At 43.2% G+C, this 19791-nt stretch overlaps 1 protein-coding gene across 2 annotated transcripts in view; it reads right to left on the minus strand.

Annotated features, from left to right (window-relative positions):
- Positions 1-19791, minus strand: part of COL22A1 (collagen type XXII alpha 1 chain) — a 238177-nt gene that overhangs the window by 56608 nt on the left and 161778 nt on the right. For both annotated transcript variants that reach the window (XM_081951041.1, XM_081951042.1), the window contains 6 exons: positions 18653-18706; positions 16264-16368; positions 13769-13813; positions 7040-7117; positions 5109-5144; positions 3459-3512 (listed from right to left, as the gene is read on the minus strand). In XM_081951041.1, coding sequence (XP_081807167.1) covers positions 3459-3512; positions 5109-5144; positions 7040-7117; positions 13769-13813; positions 16264-16368; positions 18653-18706 — 372 coding nt within the window. The remainder of the gene's footprint in view (positions 1-3458; positions 3513-5108; positions 5145-7039; positions 7118-13768; positions 13814-16263; positions 16369-18652; positions 18707-19791) is intronic.

The raw sequence follows: 19791 nt of genomic DNA on the forward strand, positions 1-19791 counted from the left end.
CTGTTTTACTGTCCTGTTCATGTCTCTGTGTGTTTTCATTTAGATGTTTCTACATGATATGCTGATGTTCAAGGAATCTGTGCTGAATTCTGGTGACATGAGCCTGTTGTAATCTGGGAGAATTTTTTTTAAAAAGACCGTGGGGGTCAAATGGGGGGGCTATCTGTTGACCATTTCTTTTCTCATTAGAGAGAAAACAGTCGATCTTAACTTGAAATCTTCCCATCTGCATCTTTGAAAAAGAGAAGAGATTGTACTTAGAGCTCTTCAGTTAATGCATCAGTTATTTTGCATAAAAGTAGAGCTTGGGAGAATGAATTCTATCCCCTACTTCTATCTGTTTACATTTTCCTTTTTCTTTTCTTTTCATTTTTTTGCTGCTGGCTGATTACTGCAATTATCGGTTTCTATTTTGCTGAGCTCAGCTAGAACAGAAGATAAACGGGAAGAGCAAGCAAGAAGAAATTCACTGATTATTTCCTTTTTGCAAGTTTGCATCATTCTATGTTCCCATCTCCCTTATAAATAGAAAAATGAAAGATTCCTAGAAAGCAATTACTGCTGATTGAAGTCCTGGAAAAATGAGGTATGAATGATGAGCGATTATTTGAATTGCATGACCTCGGGCGTTATGAAACAGATCCAATATTATTAAAAGAATGGATTTTTAGTGGTTAATCACTCATTTTTAGGTAGGATTATTAGAGTCCTGAGACTCTTCCCCCCATTGCTCAAAACTTCCTTTAAAACAGGGAAATCATTCTATTTATTGATTATATGAGTTGCTTCATCAATATTGCATTATTGAATACATAGCATCTTCTGTTTTAACCTTCTTTACTTTGTACACTACTGAGGGATTCACCCCCCAAAAAACCTATTGAGACACATTCTCAAATATTCAACTGCAAATGGCTTGATAATTTTTGTAAGAGTTTATCTAAACCACACATTTAACCATTGTAATGTGGTCTTTTAAGTTATTATCTGTTTTCCATTTTACAATGAAAATTTGACTCAAAACATTTCATGGAAATGTTCTTTTCTATGTCCTAGCTAGAAGGTAAATAGAAATGGCATTGTCTATGTCCGTGATGGTGAACCTATGCCATGGTTGCCACAGGTGGCGCACAGAGCCATCTCTGCGGGCATGCAAGCCGTCCCGCAAGTCAGTTCCACTGTGCATGTACACACGACTCCTGCTGGCCAGCTGGGAGCACGCGCATGCATGGGGGGGGGATCGCATGCACAGGGTGTGTGTGAGGCAGTGGTGGGTTTCAAATATTTTTAGAACCTCTTCTGTAGGTGTGGCCTGCTTTGTGGGAGTGGCTTGCCAGCCATGTGACCGGGTGGGAATGGCTTGCTGGCCATGTGACCGGGTGGGAGTGGCTTGCCAGCCATGTAATGGGTGGGCGTAGCCACCTTGTAAAATGTGGTGAAACTCACTTAACAACGCTCTTGCTTAGCAACCAAAATATTGGCTCAGAAACTTTGGCGTTTGGAGCACGTAAGTCTTAAAGCTGTCAAGTTACAAGACCCTTGCACCCCTAACCCTTTAGAAAAAGAAAACCCCAGGGGTGTTCAAACTTGACAGCTTTAAGACTTGCGGACTTCAACTCCCAGAATTCCTCCTCCAGTCATGTTGGCTCAGAAACACTGGCATTTGAAGCACACAAGTCTTAAAGCTGTCAAGTTACAAGACCCTTGCACCCCTAACCCTTTAGAAAAAAAAACCCCAGTGGTGTTCAAACTTGACAGTTTTAAGACTTGTGGACTTCAACTCCCAGAATTCCTCTTCTCGCTCTTCATCTTGATGATGTGTGGACAGGTGCGGGGAGGGAGCTGGAACTGGTTCTAAACGGCACTGTAGATTTGTGGAACCACTTCTATAGAAGAGGATAGAACTGGCAGGAACCCACCCCTGGTATGAGGGGACACAGTGCCCCTCCGCACCCCGTTTTTGGTCACGGGAGGCTTCAGGGAGGCCTGATAGCACCAAAAGGGGGTGTCACACACACATGCGCAGGGGGAAGTCACACGTGCATGTGGGGGGGAGCGCAGGAGGGGGCGTGCACGCATACACAGGGTTGGGGCCTGCAGAGGGGGTATTGGATTATGGGTGTCAGCATGCATGCAGGCTCTTTTGGCACCCATGGAAGAAAAAACACTCGCCATCACCGGTTGATGTGTTTTTGCTGTTGTTTTTGTTGTTTTAGCTTTGAAGGGATGAGGAAAACTATGCTTCTTCTAGTATAATGATTTCCGATCAACAATCTAGTGTAGTTCATACAATATGTGAAGCCGCTGGGTGAGATCATCCGTGGTTTTGGGGTTGAGTACCATCTTTACGCTGATGATACTCAGCTGTACATTTCAACCCCAAACCACCCCAACGAGGCTGTCGAAGTGATGTCCCGGTGTTTGGAAGCCATCGGGGTCTGGATGGGGGACAACAGACTCAAACTCAACCCCTCCAAGACCGAGTGGCTGTGGGTACCGGCGCCTCGGTTCAGCCAGCTGACCCCATCGCTGGCCATAGGGGGCGAACAACTGTCCCCTGTGGAGCGGGCGCGCAATTTGGGCATCCTCCTTGATGCCCGGCTGTCAATGGAGGACCATGTGGCAGCCGTGGCAAGGGGGGCGTTCCACCAGGTTCACCTGGTGCGCCAATTGCGCCCCCTACTGGACCGGAGTGCCCTGCGCACGGTCACTCATGCGCTGGTGACGTCTCGCCTGGACTACTGCAATGCCCTCTACATGGGGCTTCCCTTGGGACGCATCCGGAGACTGCAGTTAGTTCAGAACGCAGCCGCGCGGGTTATCATGGGGAGTACACGTTACTCCCACGTAACACCTCTCCTGCGCGAGCTGCACTGACTACCTGTGGCCTTTCGGGTGCGTTTCAAGGTATTGATTACCATCTTTAAAGCGCTCCATGGCATAGGACCTAGTTATCTGCAGGATCGCATCCTACCACACACGTCCCTGCGACCTATCCGCTCACACAGGGAGGGACTCCTTCTGGTGCCGTCCGCTAGGCAATGCCAGCGGGCGACACCTAGGAGTAGGTCCTTCTCTGTGATGGGCCCAACCCTCTGGAATGACCTCCCCCCTGATATTCGAACTACCACCGACCTCCGTTCCTTCCGTCAAAAATTAAAGACTCACCTATTTCAATCAGCTGGCCTGGCACTCTCATAGTTTTACCTCCTGGGGATATATTTTAATTGGGTTTGGGTATTTTAATTGGGGATGTTTTTAGGGTTTTTATAGTATATTTATTTCTTGTACAGCCTTATCTCCTCCACCCAAATGTATTTAACTGTTTTATTATTGTATTTTTATCTGCATTTGACTGTACACCGCCCCGAGTCCCTTTTTGGGAGAGGGGGCAGTTTAGAAATCCAAAAAATAAATAAATAATAAATAAATAACCAACTATCAGGATTTTTACTTACATCATGACCCGTCTGTCCAGGGGGACCTTGGATGCCTGGCAAGCCGCGGGATCCCTGGTGAAACAGGAAGAAGAACTTGATGCATTATCTCAAAGCTTACCTACCACATTTTTCTAGGATGGAAAAAAAAACTTATTTGGGGAGAGAATTATCCTTGGTCTTCAACCTCATTCTAAATAGTTGGTGGTAAAGGTGAGAAGGAAGGAAAGAAATCATTGATGCATGCTTCTATAAGCATTCATGACTAATTAATCCAATAATCACTGGTCATGCATTTAATGGTTTCTCCTCTTATACTAAAATTACAGATTGCTAACAGTTCTGAAGGTCTCTGTCACATGTGGTACTGTGACCTCATGTCAGTGGTGGGTTTCAAATTTTTTTAGAACCTCTTCTGTAGGTGTGGCCTGCTTTGTGGGAGTGGCTTGCTGGCCATGTGACCAGGTGGGAGTGGCCTGGCAGTCACGTGACTGAGTGGGCATGGCCAACTTGTAAAATGTGGTGAAACTCACTTATCAGCGCTCTTGCTTAGTAACCAAAATGTTGGCTCAGAAACTCTGCCATTTGAAGCACACAAGTCTTAAAGCTGTCAAGTTACAAGACCCTTGAACCCCTAACCCTTTAGAAAAGGAAAACCCCAGGGGTGTTCAAAGTTGACAACTTTAAGACTTGTGGACTTCAACTCCCATATTTCCTCCTCCAGCCATGTTGGCTCAGAAACTCTGCCATTTGAAGCACGCAAGTCTTAAAGCTGTCAAGTTACAAGACCCATGCACCCCTAACCCTTTAGAAAAAGAAAACCCCAGGGGTGTTCAAAGTTGACAGCTTTAAGACTTTAAGGTTTAGATAGAACTCTTAGAGACGGATGGGGCGATTGGTGATCCAGCCAATCAGTGAGCTTCGGGAGGGGTAAGAGTGGTGCAGACAGGCGGGGGGAGGGAGCTGGAACTGGTTCTAAATGGCACAATAGATTTGTGGAATCTCTTCTATAGAAGAGGTTAGAACTGGCAGGAACCCACCCCTGTCTCATGTATATCTTTGTTTTAAGGAGAAAATAACTAAGGGCCAGCAGCACATAACAGATATGTAGTAGAATCAGTCACTTGCTAAGTTTTATCATATGCTAATCACAGCTAGAAGTTTATTAGCTTTGCCATCTCTCTAAACAGGTACAATCACGTCAGTGGTGGGATTAAGCCGGTTTGCATCACTTTGGGAGAACCGGTTGTTGACTTTCTGAGCAGTTTGGTGAACTGGTTGTTGGAAGAAATCATTAGCGCACAGAACCGGTTGTTAAATTATTTGAATCCCACCACTGAATCACGTGGCAGCAAATGAACAGAGTATGGAAATGGAGATGATCAGCACAACCATCCTTTCATAAAACCCATAATAATCCAGCTCAAAATGCTCAAAAGGTGTAGAAGGCCTTGGCACCTGGATATCTATAGATCATAAGCAAATGTCATAAGGCAGGGCATTTGGGGATGTGCAGAACAGAGTCATCAATATTTCTGTATTAATTGATACTACTAATACTGATACCAAATTTTCTACTATCATTGGCAAATCAAAAGGTGATATAATGCAACACTCTTTCCATCCTATTTCCTACCACATACTGCATATAATTAGAAAGACCTACTGTACCGGTGGCCCTTTGTCTCCAGGGGATCCCACAGGTCCCTGAAAAATATGAATAATAATCATTCACTTTATCTATCATTCATTCATTCATTCATTCATTCAATTTTTGTAGCTGCCCATCATGGTGAATATCTTAATGTTGATAATGTATAACATTGACAGAGATGACAGAGATTGCCTCCAGAAGTTGTGAATGCCCCAACACTGGAAGTCTTTAAGAAGATGTTGGATAGCCATTTGTCTGAAACGGCATAGGGTTTCCTGCCTAGGCAGGGGGTTGGACTAGAAGACCTCCAAGGTCCCTTCCAACTCTACTATTGTATTGTATTGTATTATGGGCACATAAATAGTAAATGAATGTTACAATAGGGACAGATTCTCAAATTCCATGTTAATCAGTGGATACAGTTATCCAAAACAATCCTCCTTAAATTTCTGACTAATTGTTTTGAAAATTATACAATTTTACCAAATAGTCAGGTTGGAGAGGGAATTGAATTTGAAGGGAGTGTGATTCTAGAACTGAATCGACTTTCCAAATAAAATCCAGAGGTCTGCTACAATCATAACGTTGTCTGTTTCCAAATTGTCCTGGATTTTTCTACGGACAGGCAGAATCCAACAATTTGACATTTCAGTAGGAATGTCTGACTCAAAGGAGATTGATTTTGAAAATCTAATCAACGATTTGATTCAGAATACGACCGATTCACTAAGGGATAATGTCTGGCCCTGTTTTATCTGTGTTGAATTTCCTACAGAACAATTTTAATGTTACAATTCATTATGCCACTTGCTTAACTTTTAACATTAATGTACTATTTGCAGGGGAGGGCTGCTGGGGGTTCGCAGGGGTTTGGGAGAACCTCTCGCTAAGATTCTATGCAGTTCGGAGAACCCCCAAATCCCACTCCTGGCTGGTCCCTCCCATCCTACCCCTCCCCTCCCAGGATGCAGGTAAGTGCAGGGGGTGCGCGGAGGCTTGGGGAGGGCAAAAAATGGATCCACCAGAAGTTTGGAAGGCCTCTGGAACCTGGGGAGGCTGTTTTTGCCATCCTGGAGTCTTGAGGAAAGCCTCTGTAGATTAGAACACGGGCAAAAATACCCACCACCACCATGGTGCAAGAGGCCAACTAGGCCAAACCCACCATGGCCCACCCAGCAATCAGGCAGAAAGCCCCTTGCTAAAAAATTTGAAGCCCACCCCTGACTATTGTTAATAATAGATGCTACCCAGGAAGTGTTAAAGATGTAAGATAAAAGGGGAATAGTTATGACAGATCTATTATTGGTCAAATTATCAGCATTTGGGGGGGGGGGGGGGCTTTTGGTGGAGCTGCAGGTAACTCAGTCTCTGTGTTGGGTGTGTTGATATCAGTCATGCCCCCAAGGTAGACGATGTGGATCACAATTCCAAACACGATTCACCTTTGAAATATACCGGTACATTGAGCTTCCTCACAAATTAGTGAGTAAATATTGTAGGAGGTTAGCACCCGCCCCTCTCTTAGAAAAACGAAATATCCTGGGAAATATTGAAAAGGTGGAATATTATATTTCCCTGGGTAAGAGATGGAGAAACATGTTTTTAGGCAGGACACAGGCTCACTCTAAAGAGCCCCCACCTTGGTCAATGGGCCATTAAAAAAGCCTGAGCTAGTCTACTCTGCATAACAAAGGTAGGATTAGCCTTCCACAGAAACCCACCACAGGGTCCCTGGGAAGAAGCAATGCTCAACCAAACTTGGACTCAAAGCACAACCTGCATGGTCCCATGGGGGTCTGACAACCAATCAGAATACAAGCTCAAGATCAAAGGCCAGAGAGGGCATTAAGCCAGGAACTTTCAGCATCTCAGTCTCTTTCTCTTCTTTTTCCCCACTTGGATCTGAACCCAGAAGGACATTTCTTCCAACAATATGTTCCATACTTACCAGTGGCCCTGAAAGTCCAACACCTGGGGCTCCTCTGTCTCCTGGCTGGCCTGGAACACCTGGGGCACCTCGATCTCCCTAAGAAGGACAAGTGACATAGTGTATATTTCCATACATTTATTTTACAGACCTATTATAATGATTATGTTATATCCAACTGATATTAGAACACAGTCTTCTCTACATGATCTTATTGGATTATGAGTTATGGAGAGAATGAAAGAAACTATGTGCTATTTATCAAAAGTGCTTATTAAGCTGAGTCCCAAAGGTGCTTTTTTTCAAGAGGCAACTGGACTTTCTGGTTTTTCTTTGAAGACGTTTTGCTTCTCATCCAAGAAGCTTCTTGAGTTCTGAAGACCGAAGCTTCTTGAATGAGAAACGAAACATCTTCAAAGAAAAAAAGCAAGTAAGTCTACTTGCCTCTTGAAAAAGCACCTTTCGGACAACCATGACCTAGGTCAGGGGTCAGCAATCTGCGTCTCTGGAGCCTCATGTGGCTCTTTCCTCCCTCTGCTGCAGCTCCGTCACCAGTCGGTGCCACAATTTTGAGAGGAGCTTCCGGTGGGGGGGGGGGGAGAAAAGCACAGTGCGACTGGAAAAGACTCTATGGCAAGGGGAGGGTTTTCCAGTTGTCTCCACAATTGATAGAGCTTTCGGTTATGACAGGTAGAGGAAAAAGTATGCCGTGCTAGGAGGAGACTCTATGGTGGGGGAACTGAACTTCCGGTCAGCTCCAGAATTGAACAGGGAGACTGAGTTCTAATCCTGATTTAAGCACAAAGCTAGCTGAAGAACCTTGGACCGGTCACTCTTCCTCAGTCCTAGGAAGAAGGCAATGGCTAACGGTTGCTGAATTCTTGCCAAGAAAATTGCAGGGACTGTTCCAAACTTCACTAGTAGTCAATCATGAGTCAATAACGCTTCCACTCCCCAAACAAAATGGCACTCAGGGAACCGTGCTACGTTATTCTTTGAAATTCATCCTGTTATATGTTAGGAGAAAAGGAACTAGATAGATAGATAGATAGATAGATAGATAGATAGATAGATAGATAGATAGATAGATAGATAGATAGATAGATAGATAGACAGACAAACAAACAAACAAACAATATACAGTACAATAGCAGAGTTGGAAGGGACCTTGGAGGTCTTCTAGTCCAACCCTCTGCCTAGGCAGAAAACCCTATACCGTTTCAGACAAATGGCTATCCAACATCTTCTTAAAGACTTCCAGTGTTGGGGCATTCACAACTTCTGTTCCACTGATTAATTGTTCTAACTGTCAGGAAGTTTCTCCTCAGCTCTAAGTTGATTCTCTCCTTGATTAGTTTCCACCCATTGCTTCTTGTTCTACCCTCAGGTGCCTTGGAGAATAGTTTGACTCCCTCTTCTTTGTGGCAACCCCTGAGATACTGGAACACTGCTATCAGGTCTCCCCTAGTCCTTCTTTTCATTAAACTAGACATACCCAGTTCCTGCAACTCTTCTTCATGTGTTTTAGCCTCCAGTCCCCTAATCATCTTTGTTGCTCTTCTCTGCGCTCTTTCTAGAGTCTCCACATCTTTTCTACATCGTGGCGACCAAAACTGAATGCAGTATTCCAAGTGTGGCCTTACCAAGGCATTATAAAGTGGTATTAACCCTTCACGATTCTATCCCTCTGTTGATGCAGCCTAGAAATGTGTTGGCTTTTTTGGCAGCTGCTGCACACTGCTGGCTCATATTTAAATGGTTGTCCACTAGGACTCCAAAATCCCTTTCACAGTTACTACTGTTGAGCAAGGTACCACCTATACTGTACCTGTGCATTTCGTTTTTCTTGCCTAGATGTAGAACCTTATTCATTTTACCATTGAATTTTATTTTATTAGATAGTGCCCATTGTTCAAGTTTGTCAAGATCCTTCTGTATCTTAAACCTGTCTTCTGGAGTGTTGGCTATTCCTGCCAGCTTGATGTCATCTGCAAATTTGATGAGTTCCCCATTTATTCCCTCATCCAAATCATTGATGAAGATGTTGAAGAGTACTGGGCCTAAAACAGAGCCTTGGGGTACTCCACTGCATACTTCCCTCCATGTAGATGCAGTTCCATTGAGGACTACACATTGACTGTGGTTGGTCAGCCAGTTACGAATCCATCTGGTGGTGATGCTGTCTAACCCACATTCTTCTACTTTATCTAGTAGTGGGTTATGGTCTACCTTATCAAATACCTTACTGAAGTCCAAGTAAACTATATTGACAGCATTCCTCTGGTCCACTAATTTTGCCACTTTGTCAAAGAATGCAATAAGATTAGTCTGGCATGATCTGTTTTTGACAAACCCATGTTGGCTTTTGGCTACTACTTTGTTTACTTCTAGGTGTTCACTAATTCGTTGCTTGATTATCTTTTCCAGAATCTTTCCTGGTATTGAGGTCAGGCTGATAGGTCTGTAGTTTCCTGGATCTATTTTTTTCCCCTTTCTTGAAGATGGGAACCACATCAGCTTTTTTTTTGTTATTTTTTTTTACTTTTGTGGCAAGCCTTTCTTCATTGTGAGCCTTAGCTTTCCTTACTTCATCTTTACAGGCTGGGGCTATTTGCTGATATTCTGCCTTAGTTATGTCCCCCTCTTTCCACTTTTTACACTTAACTTTTTTATCTTTCAATTTGTCCGAGAGTTATTTATGCAGCTATGCTGTTTTCTTTTCGGAGCTGTTATTTTTCTTCTTCATTGGTATTGTGCTAGGCTGAGCTTTTGTAATCTCATTTTTCAAAATTTCCCAAACTTCTTGAGTTGTTTTCCCCTTGAGGATTCTCATCCATGGAATTTTTCCCAAGCCCTCTCTAAATTTATTGAAATTAGCTCTCTTAAAGTCCAAGAGTCCAGTTTGACTTTGTTCTACTACTTGTGTTTGCATAATGTTGAATTCCAATATTGCATGGTCACTTCCCCCCAGGTTTCCTATGGCTTCAACACCTTCTATCATTCCCTCTCTGTTAGTGAGAATTAAGTCTAATATGACCGATCCTCTTGTTCCCTTTTCTACAAAGTCGTCTGCTAGGTTAGTTAGGAACCTGTTGGATCTTCCACTTGGTGCAGAGTTTGTTTCCCAGTTGATGTCAGGGTAGTTAAAAATCCCCCATTACTATTGTGGTGTGCTTCCTACATAGCTTAGTTAGCTAACTAGCAAAAAGTTCATCTACGTCCTCTGCTTAGTTGGGTGGCCTGTAGTATAGACTTATGGCAATGTCATTTCCCCCCCAACCTTTAATATTGACCCAAATGCATTCAAGATAGTTCTCATCATTGTTGTGCTCTATTTCTGTAGAGATGTAATTTATTATATATAGTGCAATTCCACCTCCTCTTTTATTAGGTCTATTTCTTTTAAATAATTTAAATCCTTCTAGCTGTATGTTCCATTGGTCGGTTTCATCCCACCAAGTTTCTGTAATTGCAACAATATCGTATCTGCCCTTATTTACTTGAATTTGTAATTTGCCCTGTTTATTCCTCATACTCTGTGCATTGGTATATAGACATTTGTGTCCATTTTGATTGACCCTGTGTTTACTGTCTACATAATCTGTTTTGCTTGACTGCCCCTATTTTCTTGCCACTTGTATGATTCATGCACATGGTATGGCACTCACTATTAAATGCTTGATTTTGCGTGACAGCGGGAGTGATAATCTTACCCGCACAAACATCTGTGTTACATGCACTGATAACCCTGTGAGTTTTAGATTGCTGGGGACAGAAATGTTTTGTATCAATTAATTATCTGTCCCCGCTGTTCAATTTAAATGTTTATCCAGAAAATCTGTGAATTTAATGCCAAGTAACTCAGTCCCTTTCTTGGATAGGTGCAAACCATCTCTTTTGTACAGTTTTTCATTGGACCAGCTGCAGGCATCATGACTAATAAAACCAAAACCAAATGATAAACATATTTACATATTTACATAAAGGTAAAGGTTTCCCTCGCACATATGTGCTAGTCGTTCCCAACTCTAGGGCACGGTGTTCATCTCCGTTTCAAAGCCAAAGAGCCAGTGCTGTCGGAAGACATCTCCCTGGTAACATGGCTGGCACGACTAGATACAAAGGCGGATAGAACACTGTTACCTTCCCACCAAAGGTGGTTCCTATTTTCCTACTTGCATTCTTTACATGCTCTCGAACGGCTAGGTTGGCAGGAGCTGGGACAAGTAACAGGAGTTCACTCCATTACGTGACACTAGGGATTTCAGCCACCAAATTGTTGACCGTACTGATCAACGAGCTCAGCATCTTAGCCACTGAGCCACCGCATCATACATACATACATGCATACTACAGAAATAGAAGTAGGGATGGCTAGATATGATTAAGGTGATTTTTACTGTGCTGTGCCTTTCCAATTTTAAATTAATTCCATCTTATTCCTATATTTTCATTTTTACAAAGAGTTGTGGAAATATACAGATTTATACATTCATGCATTTTACATGAATGTGTCTTTAAATTTACATATATTTTTTTGCAAATAATTTCCTTACTGGGCAGAATAGACAGAATTTATCTTCAGCATCATTTCCTTGTTGTTGTTGTTTTTTAATTTCTAAGCTACTGGAGAATTTAGCAGAAAAAATAATTTTGCTCTTGGTTTTACAAAGGTTTGATGAGCTATTGTAGTATGTGGGTATAACTACACTGAAATGTAAACCTAATGAATTTATCTTTCATTGTTAAGAACAGGTAACCCCTACATTACACAATTATGAAAATGCTGAATTTTATTTAGCTGTATATAATGTAATTAAAATTTTATCATAAAGAGGATTCATATTGTTCTTTTTAATGTTTTAAAACCAATTGTATCTGTTACTTCTCAAGATATAAAAGCACTCACTTGAAATAGAGTGGAATCCAGTATAAGCCATTCAGAAAAAAAACATCAAATTTGTGCAAAATTATTTTTCATCTGTGATGGGACTCTTTGCCTTTAAATCAATATTTGCACTGACAAGCCTGGAATGGTTTTCTATTTTACAATTAAAAAGGAGTTCCAGTTTAAAAGGTAAAACTGACATTTCATTATCAGCCCGCAATCATTTTACAGCTGCTAGGTTTAATGCTGCCCCCTACTACAACGCCAGAGCTTTTGTGTTGTGTCTATGAGATCTCATCTCTTGCATTTGTAAATGCTTGAAAATGAAGCTGGTTTTAAAAACCCTTTTCCAGATTTCAATCCCTTCCTCTAGGTTGCTGTAATGATTGCCAGCTCTCTTCTACCATTATTATCAAAGACTGGGATTAGTGGATTCCCTTGCCTCAATCAATCGCTCTCACACACACAGCTACAGTTCTAACCTTCTAACAAAGGTTGTATTCAGGGGTGGGATCCTACCAGTTTAACAACTGGTTTGCTGAGTGTGTGCTTTGCTTGTGCACATTCACTGCCCGCACGTTGCACTCTTTACAGAAAACTCACCTTCCGCATTACAGCTGGCAAGGAAAACAGCTGAGACGTGGCAATCCACTCTGCCACACCGATCAGCTGAGCTTTGGAAAAGGAGGTGTGTATAGCTCAAGGGCGGGCAGGCGGGCCCACTTCAAAGTCAGAGCGAACTGGTTCGCTCCCAACTAATAGTCAGAGCTACTGGTTCACTCAAACCAGACCGAAACGATAGAATCCCACAGCTGGTCCTATTGCCTTCTGTGGGAAGGTCTTCTGAAAACTGATGGGAGGAAAATAGGACAACCGTTTCATAGCACTTCCTGTTGTGGCCCAGCAGGATCCGGTTGAGCTGCTGATGGACTCGGATAGCGAGGAACCCTATGAGTCTCCCCTGGACTATGTGGAGGACCCTGTGCAGGGTTCAGACTCAGAGCAGGGACCAGAGAGGCTGGTTGGCCACCAGGAGGCGCCTGAGGCATGGAGCAGTGGGGAGGATCAAAGGCAGTTTGTCCCTGATGCTAGATTGAGAAGGGCTGAGAAACGGAAGCATCAGCTCCGTAGGCAGACTCAGAGAAGATGATTAAGCACAGGTGGTTGTGGATCGGCCCCTCCCAAGAGAGATTATAGGTGAGGCGTTGGGAGGGGACATTTGCAGGAAACAACCATTCGAATTAGTAGTTAAGAAAATCTATCTGTGTATTCTAGCCGTGTCTGCTCGTTTGGACTATCTGCGTGGCTTCATTTGACTTATCTGGGTTGCTGCAGAGCTACTCTATTGAACGTGAGTTGTCTGGGCCCTCAGCCAAAGGATTAGTTATCTCAGTAATTAAACAGTGGCAAACAGCCAAGCCTGCGTTCTGGTTTATTCACAGGCATGAGGAAGGGGGGTCAGAACAACTTCCTATTGCTAATCCAAGCAATAGGAAGTGCTATTAGGGAAAAGGAAGGAAGGAAGGAAGGAAGGAAGGAAGGAAGGAAGGAAGGAAGGAAGGAAAGAAGGAGGGAGGGAGGGTATTTTTGTTGTTCCTCTGCTGAACATAATAGAAGATGCCCTGGCCAGAAGCCCAACAGTATCCAGACATGGACATAACAGCATTCTTTGTACCAACAGAGGTGGGAAGCCGTTACATCTGATTGAGAGACCTTGGATAGAGGTCATATCTGAGTAGGATGGGGAAAATAGATGACATCTTTCACTTCTGTCCTCCTGAAATAATGTCTGACCAGACCTGTTCCTCTGAAAGCAGGAAACACACCTCAGTTTATCATTGAATGGCAAAGCAGGTACTCACCTTAGGCCCAAAGGATCCAGGTAGACCTGGCGGACCTCTTTCACCCTAGAAAGACACAGAGATATAAAAGAAGTTAACACCATCATCCCAACTGGAAAGCCAAATACATCCATTTATCAGACCTCTGAAAACGAACTTGAATTCCAGCCCTGAACCTGCTCACTCTCAAGAACAGACACGTGGGGGAACCCGTTTACAAACAACAAATCATAATCCCTTAACAGGGTGTTGCGATGGCCTAGAGGTGAAGCTCTCGCCTCAGAATCAGGAGACTGTGAGTTCAATCCTAGATAGAGGCAGATATTTCTCTTTCTGGGCACAATGAAAATATACCCTGTTTCCCTGAAAATAAGACTTCCTCAGATAATAAGCCCGATTGGGCTTTTGAGCGCATGTGCTAAAATAAGCCCTCCCCCAAAAATTAGCCTTCCCCAAAAATATTGCAACACAGCAGCAGCATTGAGGTGACCCCGCTCGCCGCCTCCTGCACCTCAAAAATAATAAGACCTCCCCCAAAATAAGGCCAAGCATTTATTTCGGGTGTGAAAAGAAAATAAGACCCTGCCTTATGTTGGGGAAACATGGTATCTGCTAAAGAAAACTCCACATTGGCGACAGGAAGGGCATCTGGCCATTACACACTCTGCTAGCTCCATCCAGTTGCCCAGACTCCACCCTGCAAGGGATTATGGGGTTGTTAAATGATGATGAAGCCATAACCCCTTTGTCCTTAATATCTTACAAAGAAACCTTCAATTTAATAGACTTAAGATGCAATGGAAAACATTTCTGTTTGGAAATTCTATCCTGAAATAATAGACAAGTAACTCAACACAGTCTTGATGGGACATTTATATTTTCATTCAATTTGTTATGTTTATGCCTACAGCAAAATTACATAAATTAACTTTATTTAGTGTTTTGTATGCAAGTATGTGTGTAGGTGTGGCATAACACTTCTACAAACCCAGCTTATTCGGTTAGTTGATGATTCAGTGCAGGGGTGAGATCCGGCAGTCTCTACTGCCAGTTCGCTCATGGCTCTGCAATAAAAATTGCTCTGTCCATGCGTAGAAGCAAGCTACAAAGGGAGAAACCTGGGAAAGACATTCTGCAAATAACCCAGGGGAATTGGGGAAAGCGAAGTTATACGGTCAGTGCTTCCCCTAAGTCAAGGGTCTTGGGATTTGAGGTCAACCTCTGCATGTTTCTGAAGTCTTCTCAGCCAGCCACCCAGCCACCCAGCCCTGCTCAGAACAGCCTAGAAGACTGATCTTCTGAGTCTCCGTGCAGAGGAGGTTTTGATGATCTTCAGAGAACGTTGGCTGGTCAAGTTGACCTCAGAATCCAACCTGGGATTTAGCATTAAAATAAACTCAGGATCAGTCAGCCTTTTTCTCTCTGAATCTAAAGAGAAGCTATGGCGCCACGGGGGAGAACTTGTTCGGGGGTGTGGCAGGTCTGGGTCGCTGCCGGTTCCAGCAACTCAGGCCACCAAACCACTACCAGTTTGGCCAAACAGGGTCAAACCAATAGGAACCCACCACTGCTTTAGTGTAGTTCATGAACTCATAAAAGCAGCCTTGTCAATCACTAAATCATTGGCAAACACAACCATTGAATTACAGAGAATTGTGTTTGCAAACTTTGTGCTTTCGTCTTTAATTTCATAATTTGTTCAACCTCTTTGTTCTTCCAATTCCAGTTTCTTTCCTCTGAAGGTTGCCAAGATGCAGGAGGACACACGCAACCCAATCAAATTAAAACCTGACAGGAATGAATAATGGTGGAAGCATTTCTGACACAGTCTTTATTTTTAATATGCTTTTTTTTCCTGATATTGTGTTTCTGAGCAACAGTTCATAGGATGACAGCTGAAAATGCAAATTTTTTAAAAAAATGTTCAGGTAAACCAATGACTCAGTAGTAGAGAATACTGTGGAATGGAATGATAACTCACAAAATGAGTAATTGGTTCAATCGGATCATCCGTTGTAAAATAACCAATTTCGTTGTATCTAAGTACATTGACAATAAAGATTATACTTAAACTTATTCCAAAACTGACAAGCTTTTGTTGATCAGTTACTAAGTTATGCCTGACTTTTCCCAACCCCATGGCCCATGGCATGCCACACACACACACACACACACACACACACACACACACACACATTTTCCACTGTCTCCTGGAGTCTGCCCAAATTCATATTCATTGTGTGGATGATACTATTTAACTGTGTCATCCTCTGCCATCTCCTTCTTCTTTCGCCTTCCATCTTTCTCAACATCAGGGTCTTCTTCAAGGAGTCCTCTCTTCTCAATAGGTGGCCAAAGCATTTGAGCTTCAACTTTAGTATCTGCCCTTCCAAAGGACCGTTAGAGTTGATTTCTCTTGGGATTGATTGATTTGATCTACTTGCAATCCAAAGGAGTCTCAAGAGCCTTCTTAAGTAAGTATCTGCTTACACAAATAGTTTAGGAATTAAATTTACCCTTTCCCCATCTCGACCCTTTCCGGGTAATCCAGGTTCTCCAACAGCTCCTGGTTCACCTGTAGGCCCAGATGGACCTGATTTTCCTTCCTTACCAGGTTCTCCCTGCAGAAGAGACAATGGGAATAGAGGACAATTAGGACAGACTACGAGGCAGGCAGTATCTTCTACTTATTTCCTTCATCGAGGATTTTAACTGGGAAGCTCTGGATTGCTCATCACCTGTTCCTCCTAAATAGAGAAGCCAAGAAAAAAAATTCTAGAACTTGCTCCTCAAAACCTTGTGGAGATCAATATAAGCACTTCAGTATTTGGATTGCAAATATTTAGTCCACATCACATGGACTTTTAATAACCTCATTGTGCCAGCTTTCCTTCAAACATGGAATTTATTTGGTTTATCCATCCATTCTCTACTTGCATAACAAAGGAATAATGAAACTAAGTGACCATCAATGAGGTGAGCGTAGGATGTGGAAAACACATCCCTAAGGCTATGTTGTGGCCTAGTGGCCGCTGGCCCCTTCAGTCTCAGCCTGTAGTTAGGTAGCAAATTGTTCTGACCCAGCCTTATCAGAAGCAAGAAACAGACTCCTTGTCACAAAAAGACACTCTTTATTTATCTCTTGTGAATTAATTGCATTCATCCACGGAAAAGTCCAGGCAACAGTCCTTCAATAAGTTAACTGCAGTAACAGATCTTATCAGTTTTTTTGCAATAATTGCAAGGCCATGAGTTCCCAGCCAAATTAAGTTCTGGCAAGCAGTCTTTGTGGCACAAAACACGATGAGCAAAATCTTCAGAAATACGAACTGTTGCCCCCTACGACAGCCACTCCCCTTTCCTTCTATTTATTCCCCAGGCAGGAAGGGGCCATTCAGTGTCCACGTGTGCTTTGCTTCCTGAGTCGACTCCTTGTCCTCTGTTGTTCACCTCTCCTAACTGCTCTGTGCATACATGCATTTGGAACAGGTCCCAGCTGTTCTTCCTCCTCACTCTATCAGCCTCCAAAGGCAGCTGTCTCTATGGTGGCTGTGAAATGTCAGGACGGCCCTGGCTCTATCTCTGCGTCTGATGCAGAGCATCCGTCAGAGCCTTCCCCAGACTCCAGAACTGGCCCAAGTTCTTCCCCAACCTCCTCATCGTCGGAGTCTGCCACCAGCTCCACTGGCAGCTGGCGGGCCACAACACAACACAAATATACTATGAGCTTCTTGGGAGTGATGACTGAGACCCAATGATTGAAGATGATGATTACCAATTTGGAGAATAAGGAGTTTAATCTTCAATTTGGGAACCTGGAGGTCCTAAAACACATTGCTGGCTAAGGAGGGCTGAGCAACCAACATTGGTATACCTCCTTTCCAGGACAAGGCATTAAATCCTCTTATACAAAGGTTCAAAATCCTTTTCTCAATGTTAGACCTGCATTCCTTTGACTTCACATCCTTGATTTCTCCTGATTCCTTGTCCTACAGGCAGTTATTTGGATTACAATTCCCTAGCCTGGATATTGTAGACTTCTTTGGCCTTAGACTATAAGACACTCTCTTCTTGGCTGTGTTTAGGCCACGGCTACAAACTACAAGAAATGGTACCTCCCCTGCAGAGCTTTCTCTGCCTAATTTACAACCAATAGCTCTAGCATTATCTGCTATGGCTCAGCTAATAAAACTGTCTGGAGAGTACTAATTGCTACCCTGTTTACTGCTGTTCAGCTAGTACAGGACAATATTTGACATGCACAACTTCAGCTAGAGGAGATAAAAGAGTGTACAGGTAACTGCTTTATTTAATGCATAATAAGGTTTGCACATTATTTAAGCAGTATCTTCAGCAAGCCAAAATGATGACCCCTTGCATGGTAATTTCATCAGGCAAATGCCACCGTTACGTACTAGCCTCACAATCAGGAGGCTGTGAGTTCGATCCTAGGTAGAGGTAAATATTTCTCTCTCTGGGCACAATGAGAATATATCTGCTGAACAAAACTCCACATTGGCAACAGGAAGGGCATCTGGCCATTAAATACTCAGTTCTATTTAATGACCATTCATAGTTATGAAAGCACTGAAAAAAACTGACTCCTCACCCTTACGACCACCCAAGTGTCCCCTGGTCAAAACTTCCAACAGCAAAGTCAATAGTAAAAGTCAGATTTGCTTAATGATATCATGGTTTGTTTAAGGACCATGGTGATTTACTTAATAATTAGTAAGCATGCTTAAAAAGATCATTAAATCAGGCACAACTCTTTTAATGACTTAGGGATGGACATTCCAACTGTGGTCATGTCAAGGATTACCTGTAATTCTTTTAATGTTTAGCCCTCACCCTTTCCCTCCCGCAAACAATCATTACACTTTAGCTGTGGATCCATCTTTTCACCTTTTCTCCTTTTTGTCCATCAATTCCTGGCTGACCAGCAGCTCCTGGTATACCCTGTAAAAGGAAATGATGTGCAACAAGTCAAATTTTGCTATTGAACAAGCGGATTGGGAGTTATAGGAACTTGATTCAGGCATGTGAAAAAATAAATAGATTGTTTGCAACCATAAACATAAAGAGCCAGTTTGGTCTAATGGAGGCCTGTTAAACCCGCAGCCTGTGGGCTGGATACATGCTGTTGTGTCCTACCAGCCTGGGCCACCAGATGGTGTTTGGAGAAGCGCCTCTGATTGGCTTAGACGCGCCTGCCGGCCGGCGGGAGAAACACTTACTTCCCATTGGTTCCCCATCTGACAGCTACACCTATAAATAGCTGTCAGATGAGTTCAGCGTTGTTCGTTCCTGTCAGTTATTTCTGTTAAATAAACGAGTTAGCCTTAATGCTACTGCCTCAGTCTTTACTACTTCAATCTTTAAAACATGCACGCTATGCCCACCCCAGCACTGCAAAGGCAAAAAAAAAATCACAATACGTTGTGTGACACAATTGATTCAGATACCCCTGGTAGAAAGCAAGACACCGCGAGCAGTGGTGGACTGATGTCGGTTTAAAAACCAGTTCGGTGAGAAAATGCTTTACATGTGTGGTTTGCGCCCGCCTGCAGGGCTGAAAATTGAGCACTTATCAGCTCAGCTGCTTACCTCCCAAGTCAGCAACGGTAAGTAAAACAATTGCGGGGGGGGGGATCAGCTGTGCAGCGCAACTGAGATGAGTTTGAAAGCAGGAAATAAAGGACAGGATAGGGCAGGAGCAGGTGGGCAGGCCCAGTCGGAGATACAGGTTCGCCCGAGCCAGTCTGAACCGGCTGAATACTACCCCTGACTGTGAGTTCTGGTTTCTCCTTAGGCCTGAAATCAAACTGGGTGACTTTAGACCAATCAGCAAAAGACTGTGATTCCCAGCCCTGCCTTAGCTCTGAAAGAAAGCTGGGTGACTCGGGGCCACTCACTATATCTCAGCCCAGGACAACTTCACAGGGTTGTTGTGGTGAAATAGGAGGAGGGAGGCGTGTTGGATATGTTAATTACCTTGAGTTATTTGTAAAAACAATAATAATAATAATAATAATAAAGGCAGG

The sequence above is a fragment of the Natrix helvetica genome, assembly GCF_964273705.1.
Source record: "Natrix helvetica genome assembly, chromosome: 4".
In the NCBI taxonomy this organism is placed as follows: Eukaryota; Metazoa; Chordata; class Lepidosauria; order Squamata; family Natricidae; genus Natrix; species Natrix helvetica.